A 22666-nucleotide genomic window follows, 5' to 3' on the forward strand; every position below is an offset into this window, starting at 1 on the left:
TGCTCCTGGCCATTTGCCCAAGAGCTTTGGTCCATACCCGCACCGCCATGGCCCATCGCACCCATCATACCGGCGCCCGGGACGGCGAAGAGCGGTGGCGGCAGACCCAGCAGGGCAGAGAACACGGGCGGCGGCGGGGGCCGACGGAGGAGCTGCAACAGCAGTGGGGTAGTGGGTTGGGGGAATGGCAGGGGAGGAGGTTGAAGGTAGACTGGTAGCGATTTGAGGGGAAACGTATTATCCAGCGCTCTTCGCGCCATTTTCAAGCCTTCTGCGGAGGGGGAGCCTACACCGACCACACAGCATGTTATGTATGTACGTACACTGTTCGCATGCGCACCGGTTTTCCCACGTCAACCCAGCGCGAGTAACACGCCCCCCCTCCCGCCGTTACCTCCGATCCCGCCAGCGCCTGCATGAGGGCCGCGGGCAGGGCCGGGGGCTTCACCGCCGCGAACGCCTCCACACACAATCCAACCAGGCTGCACACAGTCTCGGGGTCCATTTCCTCCACCAGCTCCGCCACGACGGGCCCTGCGGGGTTCATCAGGCAGGGGTCCGCAGTGGGCACCCTTGTCATCCGGGCTGATCAGTATTGCAATACGGAATGAGGCGGGGGCCAGGAAAGCGCAGCGGTGCGGAGGTGATGAGAGATGGACGCCGTACGTAGGCCGTCTTCCGCGCGCACGCAGACTCTGCTGATTGGCGGTCAGACAGCTAACCGGCGCGTTCAGCCCTTCATAGCGGCCCTCACCCCCTACGGGCGAACCATTACAAGTTATGAAAGGTTCCTGCAAAATTCCTTCACACGCCATCACATTTGAAACAAGCTAGCAGGCAACAGGTACACCGGTAAAGCCAGGCTCGCACGCGTGCCTGGGAAGGACCGGCTGGGGACAGGAATAGGGTTGGATGGAGCGGAGCCCACTTCGTTTCATTTCCACTCACAGTACGTATTGACGAGGTCGGAGCAGCCCTCCGCCAGCTCGCCCGGAAGGTCGCCGCAGACCTGCGTCATGCAGTCGGGGGGCGCCGGCCAGGGACCGTGTGGAGGTCAGTCCCGAGGCCAAGGGGACACTCGAGCCCAGGGAAGGGGACGCTGCTCTTTGGGTGATATCGGTAGCTTGGCCAGCACTACTGGAGGAGCTGTCCGTCAGCCCTTACTCAGCGACAGCGAACGTGAACCACCAAACACGCGCGCGCGCATGGGCCAGTGGGCCCACACGGGCTTTCCTGTCCGTGAGTGTTCCTGTCCGTCCAACATCTACGACTTCATCTCTGCACACGTTCCGGCAACGACCGGGAAGGGACTGCAAACACCTCACTGCGGATCTGCCCGCCCCCAGGCAGCCCTTACAAAGCCCAATCCCACCTGCAGAGCGACCTCCTTGGCCTTCTCCAGCGCCTGGGAGTTCTCAAGCTGCTCCTGCACCGTCCGCACCACAAACCTGCACATGGCGCACTGCGCGGTGTCTCGCACGCGGAGGGCGGGCTGCAGAGAGAGGGAGGGAGGGATAGGCAAGGGGAAAGGGAGGAGGAACGGTAGGCATGCCATTCAGGAATGCGCATGAAGCCCTTACGTCATGTGCAACAGAGAACCCTCCCTTCTCTCTTATCCCCGCGACGATGAAGTCGTGCAGCCCCCAACACTGTGTTTTCAGCGTATGCGCCCTCACTACCTCCCCTCACCTTGTTCAGAGGCGCCACTTGCAGCACCGCGGCCCCGCACACCCCCGCTGACGAGCACAGGGAGGCTGGAGTGGCGGATGCACGGAACCACTGGATAACGGTTGGCAGCAGACCCTCAGCCAAGTTGCGGCACTGCGGGGCGGGGGAAGAGAGGCATGACACCGTGGAGGTTCCTGTGTCTGTGTGTGTGTGTGTTTTAATGCGTGCTTGTGCTCATACGCACGCACGTGTATGTGCGTATTTGCAGTTGTTTACCCGGGTTACGAGCCTCTGCTATGTAAAACACGCACAGCACTGCACCCGCCTTCGATAACTAGCAAAATGTGTGCGAAGTGTGTGCAAAGTACGTCAAACGAGACGTATCCGACATTCGATCGAATGAAGGATGCGGGGTTCCAACTTATACGGTTGTTAAGGAAAACTTGGGGGGCACAACAAGAGGTTATGCTCTGCTAAGGAAGTATGGGCCGTGAATTGCCCCGGGTTACGAGAGGGGACAGTGCGGGTTTCGCCTGCGTGCTGTAACGGCGAGCTTGGGATGCAATCATGAAGTTGCATTGGAGGCCGAAAAGAGTAAAGGCAGCGAATCGTGGGCCGTCGGCTGACACTTCGGGGATGGAAATGACTCATGAACCCGCCTCCCTCACCTGCATCTTGTCGCCCATGTGAGGGCAGATTTGTTTCTCAACGAAATCCACCTGGATAAGGAAATTACGTTGCAGGTGACATGTCAGCTCCGAGATTTCCGGAGCTATCTAACTGGAACCGGGTCCCCACCAAGAAATCCGTTGCAGCCGGGTCGCACAATAAGTCCTCGAGAATCCTCACGGACACTAAGCAAGCCTGGCATGCGTCCGCAGGTCTGGTCAGCGGTGGCCCTGCGCGAAAGCAAGGGTTTACACATGAATGCGCAGTGCAAAGGGAGGACCCCAGCGTCTATAACTTTCATCCATGCGCGCACCCCTGGCACTTGCTAGACTCAATATGGCCATCGCGAGGATGGCCGCGAAGCCCAATTGCCGCGTCATGCTATCGCGTAAGCCTTAAAATATTCCAAATTCCAACCTTTTAGCTATCTATGCCTGTATATTGTAAGACATAGGTAGTATAGCTAAACTATATACTTCTTAAGGCACAGGGCCCCGGTTTCGTATCTTCGCCAACTAACCCCATCTGCGTCAGGCTGAAGCCGCTGAACGCTGAAGTCGGGCTGCATGAGGGCTCACCCTATTCCAATCTCCGTTCAATATTCAGAAATATGAGTCGTTCAGCAAAGTCTAGGTAATGGTAAATTTACACTCTTTACCTACGGACGTGGCTACCTGATGGCCCGTGGGCCAGAGGGCGCTTCCTAAACAAGGATCCACCCCCAGGACAGGTCTCCTTGGGGCATCTAGTGTCAAATTTAAAATCCATGTTTTTCGTAGCACGCGTTGCTTGCACTAAACGCACCTTAATCGGCTCTCCAAACAGGCCAGAGGGTACTACATGCTACCACCGATAACTGTATTCCTGCATCCGTCGTAGGGTCATCAAAGCCTGATGCATTTCCACATATTAGATCTCAAAATCTGCACGCGCGTATTGACATCTTACATACAGCTTTTACCTTTCTCCTTTTGCCGTTGCCGCTAGTAGCGGTAGCGACCTGGTACGCATTTGGGAACGTGCAAGGCTGCTGCCTCGTACGTGCACGATGCGTGTCGGCGTGCAAGTAGCTTGCAGGCTGGCCATAACTGCTGAGACCGCATTATGCGTAATATGGAGCCCTTGGCATTTAACAAGTAGTGCGTCACGCAGGTGGCAGGCATAAAAGACAGTTCGTGTTTACAGGCGAAGATGGATGATGGTCCCGAGCCTAAGAAGGTGAAACGCGGTCCTAAACCTGGTGCCTGCGAGGCAACACAGACGGAAGTCGGTCTGCACACGTTTTTGCGTACGTTACACCGCACTGGTAGTTTAACGGTTCCGAGTATTAGCAAATCAATCGAATTGTCGTTAGCTGAAAGAGTGCAGGGTGGGCGGGTGGGCTTACCAAAAACAAGAAATCCAATCGATTTGCCTGACATGACTCCAGACATTCTCTCGGGACCACCCTTGCCCACCCCTACCATTAAGAGCCCCCCTGCTCACCTGTGATCGTGTTCATCACCTATGTCACAGGTGATCGTGTTCATCAATTCGCTCCTTGTCTCCAAGGGTCAGGCGGCGACCGACAGCTAGACATGCAGTGTTGGTACCAGGTGCAGATGAGCTCTAGCTTGATGCACTACTGATGCCTGTGGCTGCACTTCGATTTTGACCCATTCCTGCCTACCAAGACCAGTCGTGAGCAGAAATCTTTGTTGTCGAGCCTTGCTGCACACACGTGTTCTTGAGGCTCTCGTGCTGCCTACAGAAGCAATATGTCCAGGTGTGCATGGTCACCCCCTCCATGCACCCTTTGTGTGTGCATGGACACCGGTGTATACCTTTGCTGAGGCGCCAAAGCAAATCCATAAAACTCCAGACGGTGCATTGTGTGTCGCCGCCATCTATCCATCCATCATCCCTGTGACTGCCTGCCTGCTGATGTCAGTAAGCTTTTATTGCTGCACCCCGTAGCCTGCACTGGGGGTCCGGGCAACATTCTTCAGCAGCCATGTCTGCAGATCCCGCATCACAACGGCCAAGTGCCCCAGCCAGGGCTCTGCCTGCCGTGCAGGTCCCACCCACCAATGTGTATATGGAGGGCAATAAAAGGGCAATGTGTATATGGAGGGCAATAAATTTTGTGAGCTATTGTTGGCAGCTGGGAATCCACCCAGTGAATGCTGGGAAGCGTGAGGAACTCACAGGCAGGGGTAATGAGCTCACACTGCACCTCAGCCAGCTTCCGCGCGTCAGCGTCTGCGCCACGCGGCTTGGGTGCCACCATTTTCAGACACCTCTTGGCATTGGCCCATTTGTCCCTAGTGTCCCTGCGGGTGCGGAGCAATGCATTATGCGACCCTTGGTTCTGTCGTTCCGAAAACACCGCGCGCCCAGTGTGCAGCAAGCGCCACTTGCGCAGACACGCAGGCCTATCTAGTTATAAGTATGATGCTCACCGTCACGCGACCACCAGCGTGACCGCTCAAAGGACCCTGTGCCTTGCATCCTTGGGCGTGTGAAGTGTTTGAGCAAACTAAGGAACAATTAAGCAGCTTGAGTGAAAGGACAATTAGGTAGCTCGAAGAATGGACAAGATGAGTAATGGTTGGATGGATCGGTATAATACTTCCGTTGTCTTGGAATGTACGGTCACTCGGTCTTGGAATGTACGGACTTGCGCGTTTGTCGCGTTACGAGATAGCTTCGTATGGCTTATTCATTCTCTCCTGTCTGCCCCCAATAGACCACCTTTGCTTTGTAGGAGCTGCTCCAAAAAACGCTGTATACATCGGAAATTGCTGATAGACGGAATGCAAGAGCAGCACATCACTTTTTTGTTTTAGAAGCATGGCAACCGACGTTCAGGAGAAAGGTATGGCACTTTATCGCCAACCGAGCGCAATTTTAGCTTGTCGGCAAGGCCATCTTATCGGAATCTGCAGTTGTAGTCGTCTTCCGCGCAGCTGGGGGTGCACCTATCTTACAGCAAAGCAAAGTAAAGGTGAACTTTGAAAAGAAATTTAGCGAATTTTCCCATGGTATTACCCGGAAGGCTCCACACCATCCTATGCGTGACAGGTTTCTCTGGACTCAAAATTTTCGAAAATCGTGTTGTTCCTCAGAAAGCAGCTGAAGACCGACACCGTGGTACGTATTATCGGGCTGTCGGCGCGCAAATGCTGCGCTGGCGTTGCCGGAAAATGTCCAGAGAAATGCTTTAACTGCATAGGAAGTGCCAGGATTCCCATAGCTCTTCTGCTTCCAATTACCCGTACCTTTTACCAAATTGAAACTCAGTCCATACGGGGCAGCAAGCGCTCCTTTCACTCCGAAATCACGCGCCCCGCCTGCTGCTTACTTAGCATGACTCCATGCCGGCATGAGAGGCCTACATGTCTGCTTGCTTCGCTGCCGTTGCTTCAGTGCCACTGCTCACCACCTCTTTTTGACAACCCCTCGCCCCTCCTCCGTCTTTGTCTCCTCCGCTGGTGCAACCGCCAGTTCGTGTACCTGCGCGAGGCCTTCATCCCCTGTCTCGATGATGACGTGTCGGTGCTGACGCAGGTCGTGTAACTGGGTTGGGCCCGCTGTGAATGTTTCGTCGCATGGCAAGCACACACAAGCACGCATGTACCCATGCAGAAGTGGACGCGGCCCGGGATTTCCGCCAGAGACCTATACGATCTATTTCGGATAACAAACTGCCGCAACTTTTTTGACGTAGTTTTGGCCGTGAAGGGATCGTGCCATCCAAAGCCCAGGATCCAAAATTCATGATCGTCTATAGTCCTCAGCCGCCTGGCTGAGCGAACTGTGCTGCTCCTGCTTTACCGATTGCAGGCTCACGGCATCGACGGCAAGCTGCATGTCAGCTATGCGATGACTCCCGCTTGGGGCTAATGGTAGCGAGGCGGCCGGGGGCCTGCTGGGGGCGGCGGTCAGGTTTAGCGGATGGCAGGTGTGTAGGTGGAGGGATACCGCCGCGAAGTTAATATAGGGAGGAGTCTTAAACAGCTCCTGCTCAGGGAGCGCTGAGGGGCCCTGGGTTGGGCGGTGGGCGCCTGAGCCCCCGTGGCGTCCTGCATGAATGCTGGCGGCTGTATGTGTTAGGTATTCGAAGGCCGCGCGGTGAGGGTTTTCGTCAGGCCCCTTTGCTTCCCGGTTCTTTTCACTTCGAGACCCTACCTCCATATGTGATGTGTGTGCGGTGCTGCCCCTCTCATTCCACTCCCTCCCCATAAACCCTCATACCTAACACGATGACAGGCAAAAGCAAAAAACGTCAACAGAACTGCGGAAGACGACGCCGACGCCGTTACGTTAAGCCTGCAGCCACCGTGGCCGCCACACGGAGCAAGATCTCTTCAGATTGGGGGTGAGAGACCACAGGGTCAGTGTGCATCTTTGTATTCCACGTCGTACGACCGGGGATGGGTCGGGACAAGGGGGTGACGGTGTGGGAGGGCAGACAAACGGGGTCCATTCCCCCGGGGGGAGCATTCCTTTCCTCCAGAACACCCACAGCTGTAGCCCGTCCTGAACGTCTCGAGTGCCGGGATGTCCGGGATGCCCCGACACGTGATGCCACGTGACGTGCACAGCTGAGTAATGACCCGGGGCGCGTTCTAGCTCACGCGAAATCTCACGTTCAAATAAGCCCATGTTGAAGCCGTTGCGTCCCCTCCCTTTCCTCCAGCCAGAACCTCCAGAACCTCCGATGGATATCTCGCTGGATAATAACCCGCACACGTGCACGGTCTTCTGTCTTTGCTGCTCTGCCCGCAGCCGCTGCCGGGTCACTACGGGCAGCAGCCGTTTGAGCTGATGATGCTGTAGCCCCCGCAGCTCCCCTCCATCTTAATTTGAGGATCCTGTTGTCGTTATGTTCGGCCCTGTGCACCAGGGCTTGGTCTGGTCTAGGACCCACAACAACGCCTTGGCCGTATGCAGGCCAGAAGGCTGTAGCTGAATACCTGCGGGCGGACATGAATGTGCTTCTTCAGTGAACGGCCGCGGAGTTTGGCGTTATGGGTTGGGGGTGTGGACACACCGTAGTGGAGACCCTCCTACAGAGGAAAGAGGGAGAGTGTAGTAGCTGGCCGCTGAAAAGGCCTCTGGAGATGCTGGTGGTCACACGCTTCGCGCGTATTTGTAGAGCCGTACTGTATACCAGCTACTACAGAGAGGCGCACGAGTTGGAAAGTTCCCGCCCGCCTGCAACGATAACTTGTGTGTAATATGGGCTGCAGCAGCCGTATCACGTGATAGCCTGTGATAGCCCCAGAGCCGCCACAGATGGAGGAGCGGAGCAGTTGCCCGTATGAGGTTTAAGCAGTGGCGGCGAGTCCTTAACACGTCACGCCCCGCCACCCCGGGTGATGCCCGGGTGCGTTGAGGAGCGACGTTGGAGCTGGCGGGGCGGTGAGGCATGCGGACGAAGGGATGCAGGGGATGGGAGTGGGATACACCGCGGGATTGAGACGTGGAAGTCCCGCAGGGTTGGTCGCGCCAGTTGGGGACAACTGGAAGAGGATTCACCTAACGACCGGGCAACCTTACCCGGGATGGGCTGGGGTCAATTGACCAGCCATCCAGGGGTTGCAGTAGGCGGTTGCCATCCAGATGTGTATTCCAGGTAGAATCGTATGGCCGAGGTTCGAATAAGTTGGGGAAAAGAGGTGGTGGGCACTCCTACTGAGGGGGCTCGCAGCGCAGGGGACAGGGAGCAGGAGTGACGCCGCCGCAGTTGTGCAGGTTGTGGAGGATAGTGGTTCAGACTGCATGCAGAGGTTGACGGTTCTCAGGTAGGATAGTGTCGGTTAGTCTGGGGTGTTGTGATGCTGTGTAACTCGCCCTCATGTGCAGTCTTTGCCTATTTTCCTTTGCGTCGTCATTATCCATACGGACACCTGGTTAATCAAGTTGAAAGGAAACGCACGTGACCGTATCATCCGTTTTCTGTGATGTGTAGCGCACGACTCTACAGTTGCAAGGGGCTTTTGCTTTGCGTTGCCTTGCGCTGAAGTACCACGTGCAAACGTGCGCTGTGTGCTGCAGTCTCTGGGAGTAATGAAATGGGGCGAAAACACCCGTGTGGATGACGGGGGGGACGAACATACGCCGCACACTTCAACACGACGTGCAACCACATCCTGTTGCCGATTGCTGATGCCGCTGCACCTGCCGCGATCAACAAAACATCCCAAGGCGGCCCCCGGGCATCTCGTCACAAAATCCTCCAAAAACCTCCATGCGCAGAAAGTGGCAATGACGACGACGCAACGCAGCTCATTCGCACAACCAAACGCTGCTAGTACAGCTCCCTTTGCCTCGTCGTGACGCTATGTGTGTCCGTTACAACACTCCTACCGTGTCTTTCCGCTCACAGGCATCACCCGCTCACAGGAATCACCTGCATATCTTCTGTTGCGCACCACCATCACCACTGTAGCCTGCAACCAAACAGACAGTACACCAGCACCAGGCCAACCCCATGCAACTGCAAAACGGAACCGCGCAGAACGGAAACAATGTTATCGCGCCTGGCCCCAGCCCCGGCCACCACCAGCCGCCGCACCGCGCCCCTGCACCGCCCCGCCGCCGCTAGCGAAGAAACTGGCGGGTCGCTTCCTGCCAGCACCAGGCGCCGCAGTACCTGTCGCACCAAGAGGCGTAGTGCCCGTTGCGGTGGCCGTACCGCCAGTGCCCCCTTGTGTTGTCGTCGTCGTGCCGTACGGCACCCCGGCGGCGGTGCTCACGAAGGCGGCCCCCACGGCCGCGTGCGCTCTGGCCGCCGGTGGCCCCAGGGAGGGGGCGGGCTCGTCGTCCTCCTCATCGCTGGTCAGCGTGATGACGTCCTCCCGCGCACCCCCACCCCCACCCGCGCCCCGGGTCCGAGAGCGGCCACCACCAGCACCTGGGGCTGCCGCCGCAGCTACATGTGCAGTGTCCCACGACCGCCATAGGAAGGAAAGAGAATTGGGGGGATGGGGTGTGAATGCAGAAAACGTACCATAGTTGTCACAGTAATCAGAGTGGGAGGGCGGCATCATAAGGTATGCGGGATTAGCAGGGGTACGAGTAGGGTAACAGGTACGAATGCATCCGGAACTCCTGAACAATAAAACACACGTCGGTAGAGCCGCACACTCATCCGCTGGACTGCCTCCTTCGCATCACCACAGCCCAATACTACAAGATGACAGCCGCACGTACCCGCTCCACGGCCCCGCCCTCTGCCGGACGCGGCGGTCCGCCTGGGGGCATCCGCCGCCCTGCCCGCAGCAGCCCTGCCTCGGCCTCGACGCGCACTGGGCCGTGCCACTTCCAAATCCTCCTCCTCTACATCACCATCATCGTCCTCCTCCTCCTCCTCCTCCTCAATGTCCTCCCGGCCGTCGCTACCTGCGGGACCAGGGGGACAGGGCAACACCAGGCGCCAGGGGGTCACAGGCGCACGTTCCGCCGCGTAGTCAAAACCACTCAGTCAAAACCTTATATAGTCCTGCAGCAGCTGCAGCAGCTGAAGCCACAAAGGGAGGGAGCCCGGGACTGAGAGCTCTCCCCCCCAATCCTTACAACGTGCATGTTCCATAACAGTACGTTACTCCCTTTCCTACAAGGGGCGCAAGCAAGCCACCATAACGACACCCCGTTAGCAACGTAGCAGCAAACTCGCACCCCTGAACCGCACCTTCTTCCTCCTCGTCTTCATCATCCGAGTCAGCAACCCGGTAGTTCTTGCGACCAGCACGACCGCCGCCACCAGCCGCAGCGGCGCGCGTACTTCGAGCCGGCCGGCCAGCAGGCGTCCCAGCCGCAGCACTAGCAACGGTGAGCCTCCGGGCCCCGCGAGTCGTCGATGTCGGCGGCGGCGGCGGCCGGTCCTCCTCCAGGTCTTCGATGACGTCATCCGCCATCTCCACGTCACTATCGCCAGCGGTCGGCGAGTTAACGCCGCCGCCGCGAGCCCCCCCGCTGCGGCCCCGGCCGCGACCCCTGGCAGGCAAGTTGCGGAGGAGGTGTTAAGAGGGCGGCAACGAGGATTGAACAGGACCAGAGAGAGAGTGAGGGGGAAAGACGAACCACGAACGAGTGAGGGGGAGGGAAAAGGCAGCAACGGCGGATGGATCAATGTTATAACAGTTAAGCGCCTCGAGGACGTCGGTCGTCCCGCCGTGGCTTGGACACGTGGGTTCCATCACCACATGGCCCTCACCCACCATTCCGGACCACACACACCCCGTCTGCCGTCCCCTTTCCTCCCTCTGCCAAGTAACCTCCAAAACCCCGGAATAGTCATCCTGCCTTACCTCGCTGCTGTTGGAGCCGCCGCCGCCGTCTTAGCTCCCCCCCTCCCTGCGCCGCCCGGGGTCATTTGGCCGCTGCCGGGTGCACCCGTAGTGGGCTGCAAGAAGGCGTCCAGCGGACGCCCTCCCCCTCCGGGGGCTGCTGCAGTCCCCACACGAGCAAGGCTGTCGGCGAGACTTTGCTGCCGGCCCCCGCCACGGCCGCGACCCCGCCCGCGCCTGGTATAGGTTTATTTAAGGTGTTATCGTTGTGAAACATCAGCGCTTTACTTTGCGGATGCAGCTGAAGCCGGGTCTGATTTGTGGACACATGCGTAGAGGCAATAGACACCGAGCGGGTGTACACGAGCAGGAGCAGGAGTTACATCGCAGCAGCAGCAGCAGCAACAACAACAATAATAATGATGAGGATGAGGATGTCGCGTGTCGTCACCTCGCCTTCGTTCCTAGCAGCTCCCCAAACCAATATGCCGTGTTCTCGCGCCTCCGCTACCCTTCCTTGCCCATGCCCCTCACCCTTACCCCTCCCTGCTCTCCTCTGCTTCTCCCCTACCCCACGGGGAACGTCAGGACTTACCCCAAGGTGGTGGTCTTGGTGGTGATCTGAGATGATGGACCGGGCCCTGCCCGGCCTGCCCCCGTTGTAGACGGCCCCACGTCCACCATGTGCTCATCCGCTCCGCCACCGCCACCACCATGCGCACCTGTACCCCCGTCGCCCTGTGTGACCCCCGCCTCTAGCGCCACGAGGTCCACCCCGTCCTCATCGCCTGCAGGGCAGGAAAAGGAAAAGTGCATCCAGGAGTTAAAAATCCTTGAAAACGGTTTACTAACGAAACGTATGCCACTGACACTCGTATGTGGTTGCATATGAAGAGCCATGCTGCCAACTGCATAAGTCGTTGGGCCAGTCATCGCTGTAAGGGGTGAAGCAACAGACAGCAGACAACGTCAGGATCGGGGAGGACGACGGAGGACAGCCTGATACGACCCGTGCACGGGAGCTCAGATTCGATGTGAACCATCCACCCGGGCGCCACCACCCACATGCTGCTGCTGCTGCAGCTGCTGCCATTACAGCACATCTCACACCACTACTACCTCCACCCAAATCCCCCCAGCTCACCAGCTCACCCCGCTAGACCCCACAGACCCATGTGTGGTGGCCATTGAAGCTCACAGAAGCCAAGCACAAAAGCCGGAGAGAGAGAGGGAACGATGTTGGCACACCTACGGTTGCACTAGGCCGCACCTACAACCAACCACTCTTGAGCCCAACCCCAAACAGCACCCCTCCCCCCGGGGCAACGGCAACAGCAACCCCTGGGCCCCTCTACACCTTGAGTCTGCATGCGTTGCTTTCGCTGCTGCCTACGTCGCTCCACTCCAGCGCGCACGGCCCCCAATAACTCGTCCTCCTCGCCGCCACCACCTCCGGACGAGGGGGCCTTGACGGCCGCTCCCGCTCCTGCCGCCCCCGTCGCGTCTCCGCCTGCCAGCCTGCTGGCCACTGCTGCCGCCGCAGCGTTGCGGGTCTCCTCCAGCGCCGCCTCGATACACTGCTGCAGTGCGTTCTGGTGGATGTCATGATGGCGGTGGGGGTGGGGTTGAGGGGGGTGGGGGTTGGGGTTCCGTGCAAGGGTCCCATCGATAGGGGAGGAGTAGAGGGAAAAGGTTAAAATGACGTGCGAAATGCAAAAATCCTACTGCCGGCGAAGGGAAGGAGAGAAAAGGAGAAATGGGTTTCGTTGCGAAGGGCGTAGGTGGGGAAGTCGACAGGAGATCCCAAGGACTCGGAAGGTGCGTGCAGGGGGACCTACAGATAGTTAGTCTGCTCGGGCGCTCAGCCCAGCGGGGTGCTGGCCAGGGTGCCGCCAACTGCCCGGCCAGGCCACCCAGCCCGTTCCTAATCAGGACAACCGAACCCCGCAATGGCCCGCCCAACAACAAACCCCATACACATACACACACATGCACACACACACATGCTCACCGTCTTTACTTAGCACGGACATTGGCCACAAAGCCCCTCGCAAACCCTAAGTGGGCTCCTGGCCCCAACACACAAGAGACACACACACACATACACACAGAGACACGGCAACGCACAGCTGGTCCCCCAGCACAGCGTGCCGTCGCCACTGGTCTTACCACCCCGGCTCAGCCGCATGAGAGACAGCCATGCACACAAACCTACATACATATTGATGCAAAACACCCCTCACTCCCCACACCCACCCACCGACCTTGTCGTCCTTTTCGACGAAATTGTGCAGCGCTACTGCCAGCTCGTCGTCAGGGAGCACCTGGGTGCGTGCGATTGGGGTTGGGGTTGGGGTTGGGGTGGGGGTGGGGCTGACAAAATGGGGGTCATGAGGGACGGGGCGGGGCTACCACCGTGGGAATGTGTTCCAACCCCGGCCCCCCCTACACGCCTACTGTAACACATGCCCCATGCATCGTACCGGTCTGCCCTAGTTGCCAGCAACTCTAAACTTAGCTGCCGTCTGTGCCCACCCGGCAACCAAAAGCTGGCCTGGTGAAAGAGTAAACCAAATGGCCTATATGATACTACAAGAGGAGGAGAGTCTGATCTACCGATCTCCAGCACCAAACATGCACGTGCATACGTGTCCAACCCTGAAAACCCTAAACACAAAGCCATGCCAGGCAAGGCCGTAGACTTATTCTCTACATGCCTCCATGACCCTGTTATAAATCCTACCCCCAACCCCACCCCACCCCACCCCACCCCACCCCGCCTCACACTCCCCGCCCCACCCCGCCTCACACTCCCCGCCCCTCCCCCTCCCGCTACCCCAGCAGCACCTCCAGAGCATTAGGCCCCAGGTGTTGCCGTATGAGGTCTTCGATCCGGCTCTGGTCCAGGGCATCCGGTCGCAGGTACGCGCCCTCCTCGTCCTCGAGGGCACCCGCCGGCTGGGAGCCGCCCTCACCCTTCACCCTGCGGGGTGGGGTGGGTGGGGTGAGGTGGGGTGAGGCGGTGTAAGAGAGGGACAGACATATATAGTGTGAGGGAACAAATATAGAGGTGAAAATCGTAGGGGTGCAGGGGGCAGGTAAGTTAGGTAGGTAGGTAGGTTGAGGAGGCACAGGGGGGGAAGATAACGGCGAGGCGTACGCCTCGCGTCTGGACGCCTGGCCGATGAAGCGCATTGTCAATCCGTCTGTCATGACTGTAATGCACAGCACAGCACAACAGCTGGCGATTTTAATCATGTTGCCTTGGCGGCACTCATCCAATACGGGTTGCGGGTTGCTGGGGGGGGGGATTAGACTATTATCACAACGCATTATTCAAAAATATCAACTGCAAGCGTTTGGAGGTGTGCCTGTGCAAGATGGGCTCCCAGCGCCCCAGAAAAGGCAACGCGCACGTGTCGATACACACACACACGCACACAACGTGGCTATCGTGGCTATGACCCGACCCCACCCGACATGACATGACAACTGCCCCCGGCAGCCTAGCGGCCCCTCCCCTCCCCTCCCCTTCCCCCCTAGCGCCCTCTCCCTCACCTCCTCGCGGGCGCCTTCGTCCACTGCAGCATGTCGTGCGGATTGGCCACCTTGCCCACGAACCGCTGACCCAGCCGCTGCGAGTTGACGGTGGAGAAGCCCGTGTAGTCCACCCGCAGCCGAATGAGCGGCAGCAGCGGCGCGGAGTCGGGGTTGCCCCCATCTCCACCGCCATCGGAGGCGCATGCGGCGGGGAGATGCAGCGCGGAGGTTGCGGCGCGAGTGATCATCTCCTGGACCTGCATCGTGCGTGTGTGGAGGGAATGGGGGGCCCCGGGGGGCCAGGATTGGTGCGCGAGAAGGGGGAGGGGCAGAGGCCAGATAATACAAAAATGTAAAAAGGATTTACGCAACTGCGAATGTCCAGAGGATTGAATATAAGACGCTGAATTAGTCGCAGACGGGTTGCCGGGGTAGGGGTTGGGGACGGCATGTGGCGGGACCGTTTACCGAACGGATGTTGACTCTCCTCGGGAATCCGAGGGAGGAGGAGGGGACGGGGACGGGGAGGCGGAGGAAGAGGAGGAGGCGGAGGAGGAGGAGCGCTCCCAAGGGCGCCTCCTCACGTCATGCCACCTCTCCCTACATCCACCTCCCCTCACACACCTTGCTTGGGCCCCACCGGGTCCCCCCATGGCACATGCAGCACTCCCCAAACCCCCCCCCTCCACCGTGTGGCCACATGTGGAAGCCCTGCCCCTCTCTGCCACAACCCATACACCCGGGTGGGTGTCCGGGTGGGTGGGCCCTCTACCACCACACATCCGCACATTACAGCATGTGACTGCCATTGCCTGACCCTCTACCCCATTGCTTACACCCTCACACTCCTACCCCGCGCTCCGAACCTCCCTCCCTCCCGCCCACACCACACCACACCACACCACACCACACCACACCACACCACACCACACCACACCACACCACACCACACCACACCACACCACCACACTCACATCCCTCTTTGTTGTAGACAGGTGCCGGCGAGTGGGGCTTTGGACGTCGCCAGTTCATTCCTTGCCTTTTTTGCATCATCACCCTTAAATCTCTCCCTCGGTCACATACACCCCATACCCGTTCCCTCCCTTACCTCCCTTCCCTACCCCGTAACTGCCCACCCACCTATCCGCCCAACCACTCGCTTTACTGCCTCCCGCAAACCCCAATATCCTCCGTACCCCGGCGGTACCTCCGCTGGTGTACCTCCGTCGCGCCTACCTTGGCGGTGAGGAACCTCGTCACCTCCTCCGTGTCCTCGGGCTTCAGCGGCGGCTGCACGTCCCTCAGCGCCACACTCTCGAACTCAAACGGCCGCACGGTGCGCAATCGGAACTTCTGCAGCCGGAAGTTGGTTCCCTTCACCTCCAACAACAGGGCGTGCTTGGGCCGCGACTCACCTGCGGAGGTGTCAGGACGGTACGGAAACAGCCAGGATGGAGGGAGCGTGTGTGTGTGCGTGTGTGCGTGTTTGTGTGTGTTTGTATGTGCAGGGGAGGAGATCATATGCAGGAATGAAAGGGGCATGTAACCAAGAAGTAGGGGAGAGCGGAGGTGTCAGGAGGCGAGAAGAAAGGAGAGGAAAGCTGGACTCAGACAAAGGCATGCGTTAGTTAATTACTCAAGGGGAAGAGCGGTTGACAATTGGACACTGGAGTGGGTCGGAAAGATGGGGGAGAGAGTGGAAAGGTGTCGTGCCTAGAACGTACAAAGCTGAGGAATCCGAGGGTGAAATATGGCCCGCGGATATTTGGGGGATGAGGACACGGCTGGCAGATATTTAAGGGGATTAGTTGATTGGGAGGAGAAGGAAAAGGAAGCTCATTTTATCAAGCTCAATGACAATCTGTCGGTTGGTTGGTTGGTTCATATAATTGATCGGTTAGAGAGTCGTTCCCGCTCTTACACAGCTCTTATGCTGCCATACGTCAGGGGCGTGGATGAGAAACACGGTAGCATGGGTGATCCGCCACATCCTCCTCTGTGCTCCGGGAAGAACTGGATGCACTCCACCACAGCTTACACCTCCGCACACGCGCAGCAGCATGCTGACTTCCCTTTCCCTCTCCCTTTCCCTCTCCCTTTTCCTCTCCCTTTTCCTCTCCCTTTTCCCCTCCCTCCTCCCTTCTCCTTTTTCCCCTCCCTTTTCCCTGCCCTCCCTCCTCCCCTCTCCCTCCCTTCCCCCCCCCCTTCCCTCCCCTCCCTCCCACCTTCTGACAGCGCCGTGGCCACGGAGGACCCCGGCTGCACGATGTAGCGCCCCTCACCCTCTCCACGGATGGCCACCGGGTCGGGTCTGGGGGGGCAGCAGGGACAACACGGGGCCCAGATCGCACCGCAGGAGGAGAGGTCACCGGGCGAAGTGGGACAGAAGGGCCCCACGCACTAAGCGAGGGCTGTGTTGTAGGTCAGCCAGGCCGCCCAGCCTGTGGAGGTGGAGGTGGAGACATAGAAGGCCCCACGGGAAGGACGTCCGCAACCAGGTCCGGATCTCCTCACCCTAACAGCTCCCCTCCCTCCTTCCCGGGCGCCCCCCCTTCTCTCTCTCCCCCTTCTCTCGCTCTCCCCCTCTCTCTCTCTCCCTCTCTCTCTCTCTCTCCCCCCTATCTCCCTCTCCCCTCCCCCTTTTCCCTCTCACCATCCGATACATGCACCGGTTCCCTAACCACCACCACCACCACCACCACCACCACCACCACCACCACCACTCCCCCTTCTTCGCCTTGCCCTCCCTCCCCCCCCATCCCCACCACCCCCACCTTCCACAAACCCAAATACCCATCCCCCTGCTTGCCTGCACTCGTGTTCATGTCCCCACACGACCAGGTCCAGGAAGGGCGGCAGGTGCTCCTCCCGCACACAGGCCTTGGCGAAGGCGGTGTGCTGCACCCGGTTCTGGTGCAGCACGAACATGTTGATCCAGCAGTCGGAGGGGTAGCCCGGAGTGGAGGCGGGGCGCTGCCACTGCACACAGCCCGGGGTCTGGAAGGAGCGACCCAGCCGCTCGTCCCGGATGTTGCCCAGGCCGTACAGGCACAGCCGAGTGGAGCCCTGGAAGCGGAGGAATGATAATTGTGCACTTATACGTGGAAACGATATTATGTCGGAAAGGGGGCTTTGTGGGGAAAGATGTGTGGGTGGGTGGGGGGGAAAGGAGAGTAGGGAGCAAGATGATGACGAGGGTACCCCAAGTATCTGCGCAGGTAGAGTGCGGGAAAGGAGGGGAGGAAGTGAGGCGTAGTGGCTCCCCGTGTTTTCGACACATGGCGGCTGTGAGGGGGAGGCTGCCTTCTCCACGAAGGCCCCTATTGCACACATACATACACACATACACACACAGCGAGCTTGTAGCAGTGCTAGTTGGTTTGGTGCCGCCTTTTTGCAAACCTTAGCACGGCCAGCGAGCGTGCTGCAATGCGCATGTGCCAGAGAGGTCACCCCTGTGTGTACATATATATATATATATATATATATATATCCCTACAAGGTATCCGGCGGTTCGGGCTCTGTGTCGTGCAGGAGAGGGGACAGTGGCCCCCCTCAAGCCCCTCCCCTTTCCCCTGGGGGGCGAGAGTAGTGCTAAATCGGCGGTCTTGTTCGTCGGGGCAGCTGGGCAGCAACCCCTGGCCAGCATCAGCCCCGGCAAGATATCTAATATGTACACACATACAAACATACACACACTCTTCTGACGCCCACGGACAAGCTCAAGCCGCCTCCAGGCTAATGCCATCCGCCCTTGCGCCCTAAGCATACCACCACCACTGCCTGCTACTAGGTAAAAACCCAACTCCTGTCACCTCTGGTCGGTTCCCCGCGGGACGCCGGTCTTATCGTGTATCCCCGTTCCGGCGCCCCCCAACCCACCCCCACATGTCCCTCCGACACACAGAGCCCTGGATTCACCTTTTCAATGAGGACCGGGGACAAGGTGATCCGAGCTGCACCGCTGCCGACCAGGGGCTGTGCAGGTGGGGTGGTAGTGGTAGTGGTAGTGGTAGTGGTAGCGGGCGTGTGGGTGGTAGTGGGCGTGTGGGTCGTTAGGAAGGCAAGGCCAGATTTAGACACGGTGGTGTGGCAAGGGTGGCGGGAATGGTAGAATGCAAGAACCTTGGCGGGTGGGCGGGAGGCGGAAGGAGGATGGACTGGATAGAGGAGACACGGAGCCCCCACGGGGGCCAAACGGGTTACATGTCCGTCCAGAGTGACGCAAGCCGCAGCAGCAGGCGTTCCATCCCACCCTCCTCCCAATCCCCTTTTCTCTTCCCCCTTCCCCGCCCACCCCCTCACGTGCTTCCCGAAGTAGTTGACCAGACCGGTCTGTGACAGGATGTCCACCGCGGACAGGGAGTCCTGCCCCGCGGGGTCGTCGTGGTTGCCGTGGATGGTGAACACCGGCAGACCGATGTTCAGATTGGGGTTCTCGAAGTTGACGCGGCTGCAACCGGGTAACGGGTTGTTAGGTGGTTGTAGGCGGCTGTAGCTGGTTGCAGGTGGTTGTAGGGTTCAAAAACGGGAGGAGGAAGGGGCCGCAGCAGCAGCCTTCACCCACGCAACAACAACAACAACAGCAGCAGCAACAACAGCAACAGCAGCAGCAGCAGCAACGCACGGAGAGTGGACAACTGCGGCCGCGCTCAGTGGTGTTTATCAGTGTGGCCACTATGGGGGGATTATGGGTCACATGCGGCAGCTGCAAGCTGGCGGCGTCCTCCGACATCGCCTTTGCACGCAGCTGGCGGCACCCGGCGGCACCTGGGGACGCTGTCCTTCTCATCGCCTCGAACTGCGCCGGCTGAGGTGTGAGACCTCCCTCACCTTTTTACCTCCTTTCCCTGCCAGCACACGACACACCTCGTCTTAAGGGCTGCCTTCCCGGTTTCGAGAAAATGATCGTCCCAGTTTTAAAGCACCCTTCTCCGACTGGGGATACGCCGTAACTCAATGACTGAACCAAAACTCTCGCCCCCAGCCGAGTAGCCGTGTAATCTGGCCCAGTTTGACCTCTCCGACATCTCCAACTACCGACAGATGCCCCGGGGCTCTGCATCCCCCAGCCCGCCCAGGGGGAAAAGGCTCTCACCCCGACACGAAGTTTACGCTCTGATCGGACAAGATCCGGAACCGTATGGGCCTGTCGTTCAGGCAGTACTTGGACAGCAGCTGTATGGCCTTGACCAGGGTGCTGCGACTGGGCTTGTTCTCGTGGAAGAGGTCGCCCCCCAGCAGCACAGTGTCCACCCGCTTCTCCACCGCCAGCTGGAGGACCTCCTCAAAGGTGCGAAAGGAGTCATCGCGGCGGGTCTCGTCCTTCTCCCAGACACCCTGGCGTGATGTTTATGGACGGGAGGGGATGGGGTGTGGGAAGGAGCGACCATAAAGCAGCGCGGGAATAGCAAGCAATTGGACTCGGTTGTGTATACTATAAAGCAGTTTTGAGCATGCAGGCAAAGCATCGGTGTAACGGTGCTATTAGGATGCTCGATGACTGAGTACCATGTCGATGCTGCAACGCGTTGCCCTATCCCCAGCGCACCAGGTGGTTGTCAGTTGATATGAGGATTCGCAGGAGGTGTGGACTGCGTAAGAGCAAAATAGCCAAAAAAGTTTCTTAGTTGCGAGGTCCGAACTGCGAGGGTCCGTGAACCGGGAACTCACTCGCCGCCCTCCGAGACAGACATCGTGTCTCAAGGATTATGTGAAGCTGCCTACGTTGCCTTGCACATGACTAAGGATACTATATAGGCGCTATGTATGCGTCCGCTTCGCCCAAGCCTGTTTTCATAACACGTCTGCAAACGGCCGTCAATGATGCTTTTCATCTCGATATAATACATCATTCCCTAAACTTTATAAGTACTTAATTTGTGTAGGCGGCAAGGCTAATTTGTATGGCGACGTGCTGCGGTGCTGTGCGGCGGAGCATGCACAGCATGCAACTGCTGGAAGACAGAATTTGGATTGCGGCGTTTCCAAGAGGTAGCTTTGTCCATACCTGAGTACTTGTCCGGCAGTTGATTGGCGACTTGGAATTCCACTTCGCCACTTCATGACCTTAGGCCGCGTGGCCGCGACCCAAAAGTTGAAGGACATAGGAATTTGCTTAACCGCCTCGATAAGGCTCCTTTCCTCTCTTACACGAAAGCAACAGTAACGCTCAAAATTATCGTTTTGGATACTTGTCAATCTGTATGCGTCGCATCTGTAGCGATGCCCTGCGGCAAGAAGCCCTCTTCCGTGGTATGAAGGACCATCGGCAACCTACCACGTACGCAATTTTCCCTCCCCCTTTCCCCCTTATCCAGAATCCTGCCCATTTGAAGCCCGACACCTGCAAACATAATCCTCGGTGTTTAACTCTCAGCTTTAAAAGCTCGTCCCAAAAATCAAACTCGTTAAACAAAAGCGCCATCCTGCCGTGCTTCCTATCTACCTTTAAAGCTGGCAATACCCCGCGAAAAACCCCGCGATGCAGCGCAACTTCCTTGCTCATACATCCCACGTGTTCTGATCTCCTCATATGCCCGTCCATCGCCCAATGCCCAGCTGCATTCGTCCGCAACGCACGCCCTCCCAGCCTTCCCCAGCCCCCCCCATCACCATGCTCCCCCCTCTCCCGCCCACCCATCCCGCACCCATTGCCCCGCCGCAACCGCCTCCCAACTTCATCCACCCCTGCAGGCGCCAGTAGCTACGGCTAACTGCTAACGGCTAACCGCCGCAAGGCCCTACCAGAATCCCATGCATGCCTCCAAACCCGTGCCGCCCACACGCCTTCACGCGTCGTCCTCCTAGGCGCCTTCCTTTAGGGCCGACCGAGTCTTGGAGTGTAGGGACGTAGCTCTCAACAACGGTGTACACCACACCATCCTTACGGCGGCGCGCGACCGCAAACCAGGACAGACATTTCCTCACGCACGCATGCACGCGCTCTCCCCACTTCAACTATCTTATGCAAAAAAAAACAAGGGCCGCACTGGTAACACACCCGACACTCCGAACCGAAACCGGCAGCCTGACCTCTCGCCCCTTGCCTCTCACCCCCCCTCCACCTGCTTCTTAATAATGGTCAAACTCCTCTCCCTCTTTTCGTTATCCAGACAGCGCTGAACGTGCGAGCCCGCGTGTCTCTTTATTCCATCTCAATGAGAAGCCCAACCTCACCATTCAGGAAGCACCATTAACAGGCCCTGAGCACTGTCGGCAGGCAGCTGCAGGCAGCTGCAGGGCCCGCTCCGGCTGTTCGGGCTGCCTTCTCCGGAAAGCCGCCTATATACAAGATTAACTGCCGCCGTTCCTTTTGCAGCCCCGTGTTTTGAGAGACCATCCTGCGCAGGGAATCACACACCCGCAGTGGCCCCGCTCCCGCCACGCTGCTGCACTCTTCACCACTGTTTGCTCGGAACAACACGAATTTCAGCCGAGGAGCGTTACGCGGCCCAGCCGTGCAACAACACCCGGGGCATGCAGCTGTAGTCCGGGTTCCCAAAGTTGCTGTGTACCTGCAGCGTAATGCCGTACACCCGCATCTGCGAGCCACCGCCGCCACCGCCGCCGCCGCCATGGTAACCCGCAGCTACTGACGCCGTCGATGACGGTGCCGGCTGCGGCGGCGGTATGGTGACGTGTTGGCATTCCATCCCGCGCAGAGGCGGAAGCTCCACGTGCCGCGAACGCAGCCCTCGAATGCCGCCAAGCAGCGGCAGCGGCGGCGGCGGCTGTGACTGCTGCAGCGGCTGCGCCGCCACCGCACCGCCGCCGCCAGCAGGACCGGCTACAGGTGCTTCATGCACCGTCGCGGAGAGCTGCAGCAGTGCCGAGGTCGTGTCCCATGTGCCGTACGACGGGTACTGAAAGCTGACGGCGGATACGTTGGCGGGAGTCAGCAGCAGCAGCTCCAGGAAGGGGCCAGCCCCAGCGCCGCCGCCGCCGCCGCCGGCTCCCCTGCCGCTGGCGGCGGCAGCCGCGTCGGTGGCGGCGGCTAGCGGCAGGCAGACGGGCGGCACCGCCGGGTTGGTGAGGTGGCGGGCCAAGGGGTGGACCCGCGGCGAGCCTTCCGGCACAAAGACATGCGACATAAGGGAGTGGAACCTCATCAAAGCCTCCTCATCGCCAATCACTGCCGAGTGACGTGTCACGCGCGCCGCCAGGAGCGGCCCCGCCGCCGCTGCCAGCCGCCGCACATGGCACGCCGGCAGACCCTGCAGGTCCAGGCCGCCGCCGCCGACGGCCTCCAAGCCAACAAGCTCCCCCGATGTCACTGGTGCCGTACCACCCGCCGTCGCCAACGAACCAGCGACGCCAGTTCCCAGTCCGGCGCCGCTGCCTGAATCCTTACCGCCACCGCCACCGCCATCGCCATCGCCACCCTGTACGATACTTTGTACGGCATCGCGGGCCTCTAGAGCGCGCCGTAGCGACCGTACCTCCGCCGCCAGGCTCTCCGACGCCTCCAACGCGGCTTCCATGCCGCTGCCCAGGTCTGCCAGCTGCACCGC

At 59.2% G+C, this 22666-nt stretch overlaps 2 protein-coding genes across 2 annotated transcripts in view; both read right to left on the reverse strand.

Moving 5' to 3' along the window:
- Positions 1-13445: 13445 nt before the first annotated feature.
- VOLCADRAFT_55838 (uncharacterized protein) lies at positions 13446-19737 on the reverse strand (the record flags this gene model as incomplete). Its single annotated transcript, XM_002946456.1, is given in 10 exon segments — positions 13446-13553; positions 13565-13571; positions 14172-14334; positions 15350-15568; positions 16379-16430; positions 16935-17219; positions 18075-18117; positions 18451-18606; positions 19252-19493; positions 19705-19737. Coding segments are annotated over 10 exon segments (1308 nt in total), but the record flags the coding sequence as incomplete, so codon positions are not given.
- A 1861-nt stretch (positions 19738-21598) lies between these two features.
- VOLCADRAFT_86507 (uncharacterized protein) overlaps positions 21599-22666 on the reverse strand; it is a gene marked incomplete at both ends in the record, with an annotated part of 2222 nt that continues 1154 nt past the window's right edge. The window contains one exon of the mRNA XM_002946457.1: positions 21599-22657. Coding sequence (XP_002946503.1) covers positions 21599-22657 — 1059 coding nt within the window. The remainder of the gene's footprint in view (positions 22658-22666) is intronic.

The sequence above is a fragment of the Volvox carteri genome, assembly GCF_000143455.1.
Source record: "Volvox carteri f. nagariensis unplaced genomic scaffold VOLCAscaffold_3, whole genome shotgun sequence".
NCBI lineage: Eukaryota > Viridiplantae > Chlorophyta > Chlorophyceae > Chlamydomonadales > Volvocaceae > Volvox > Volvox carteri.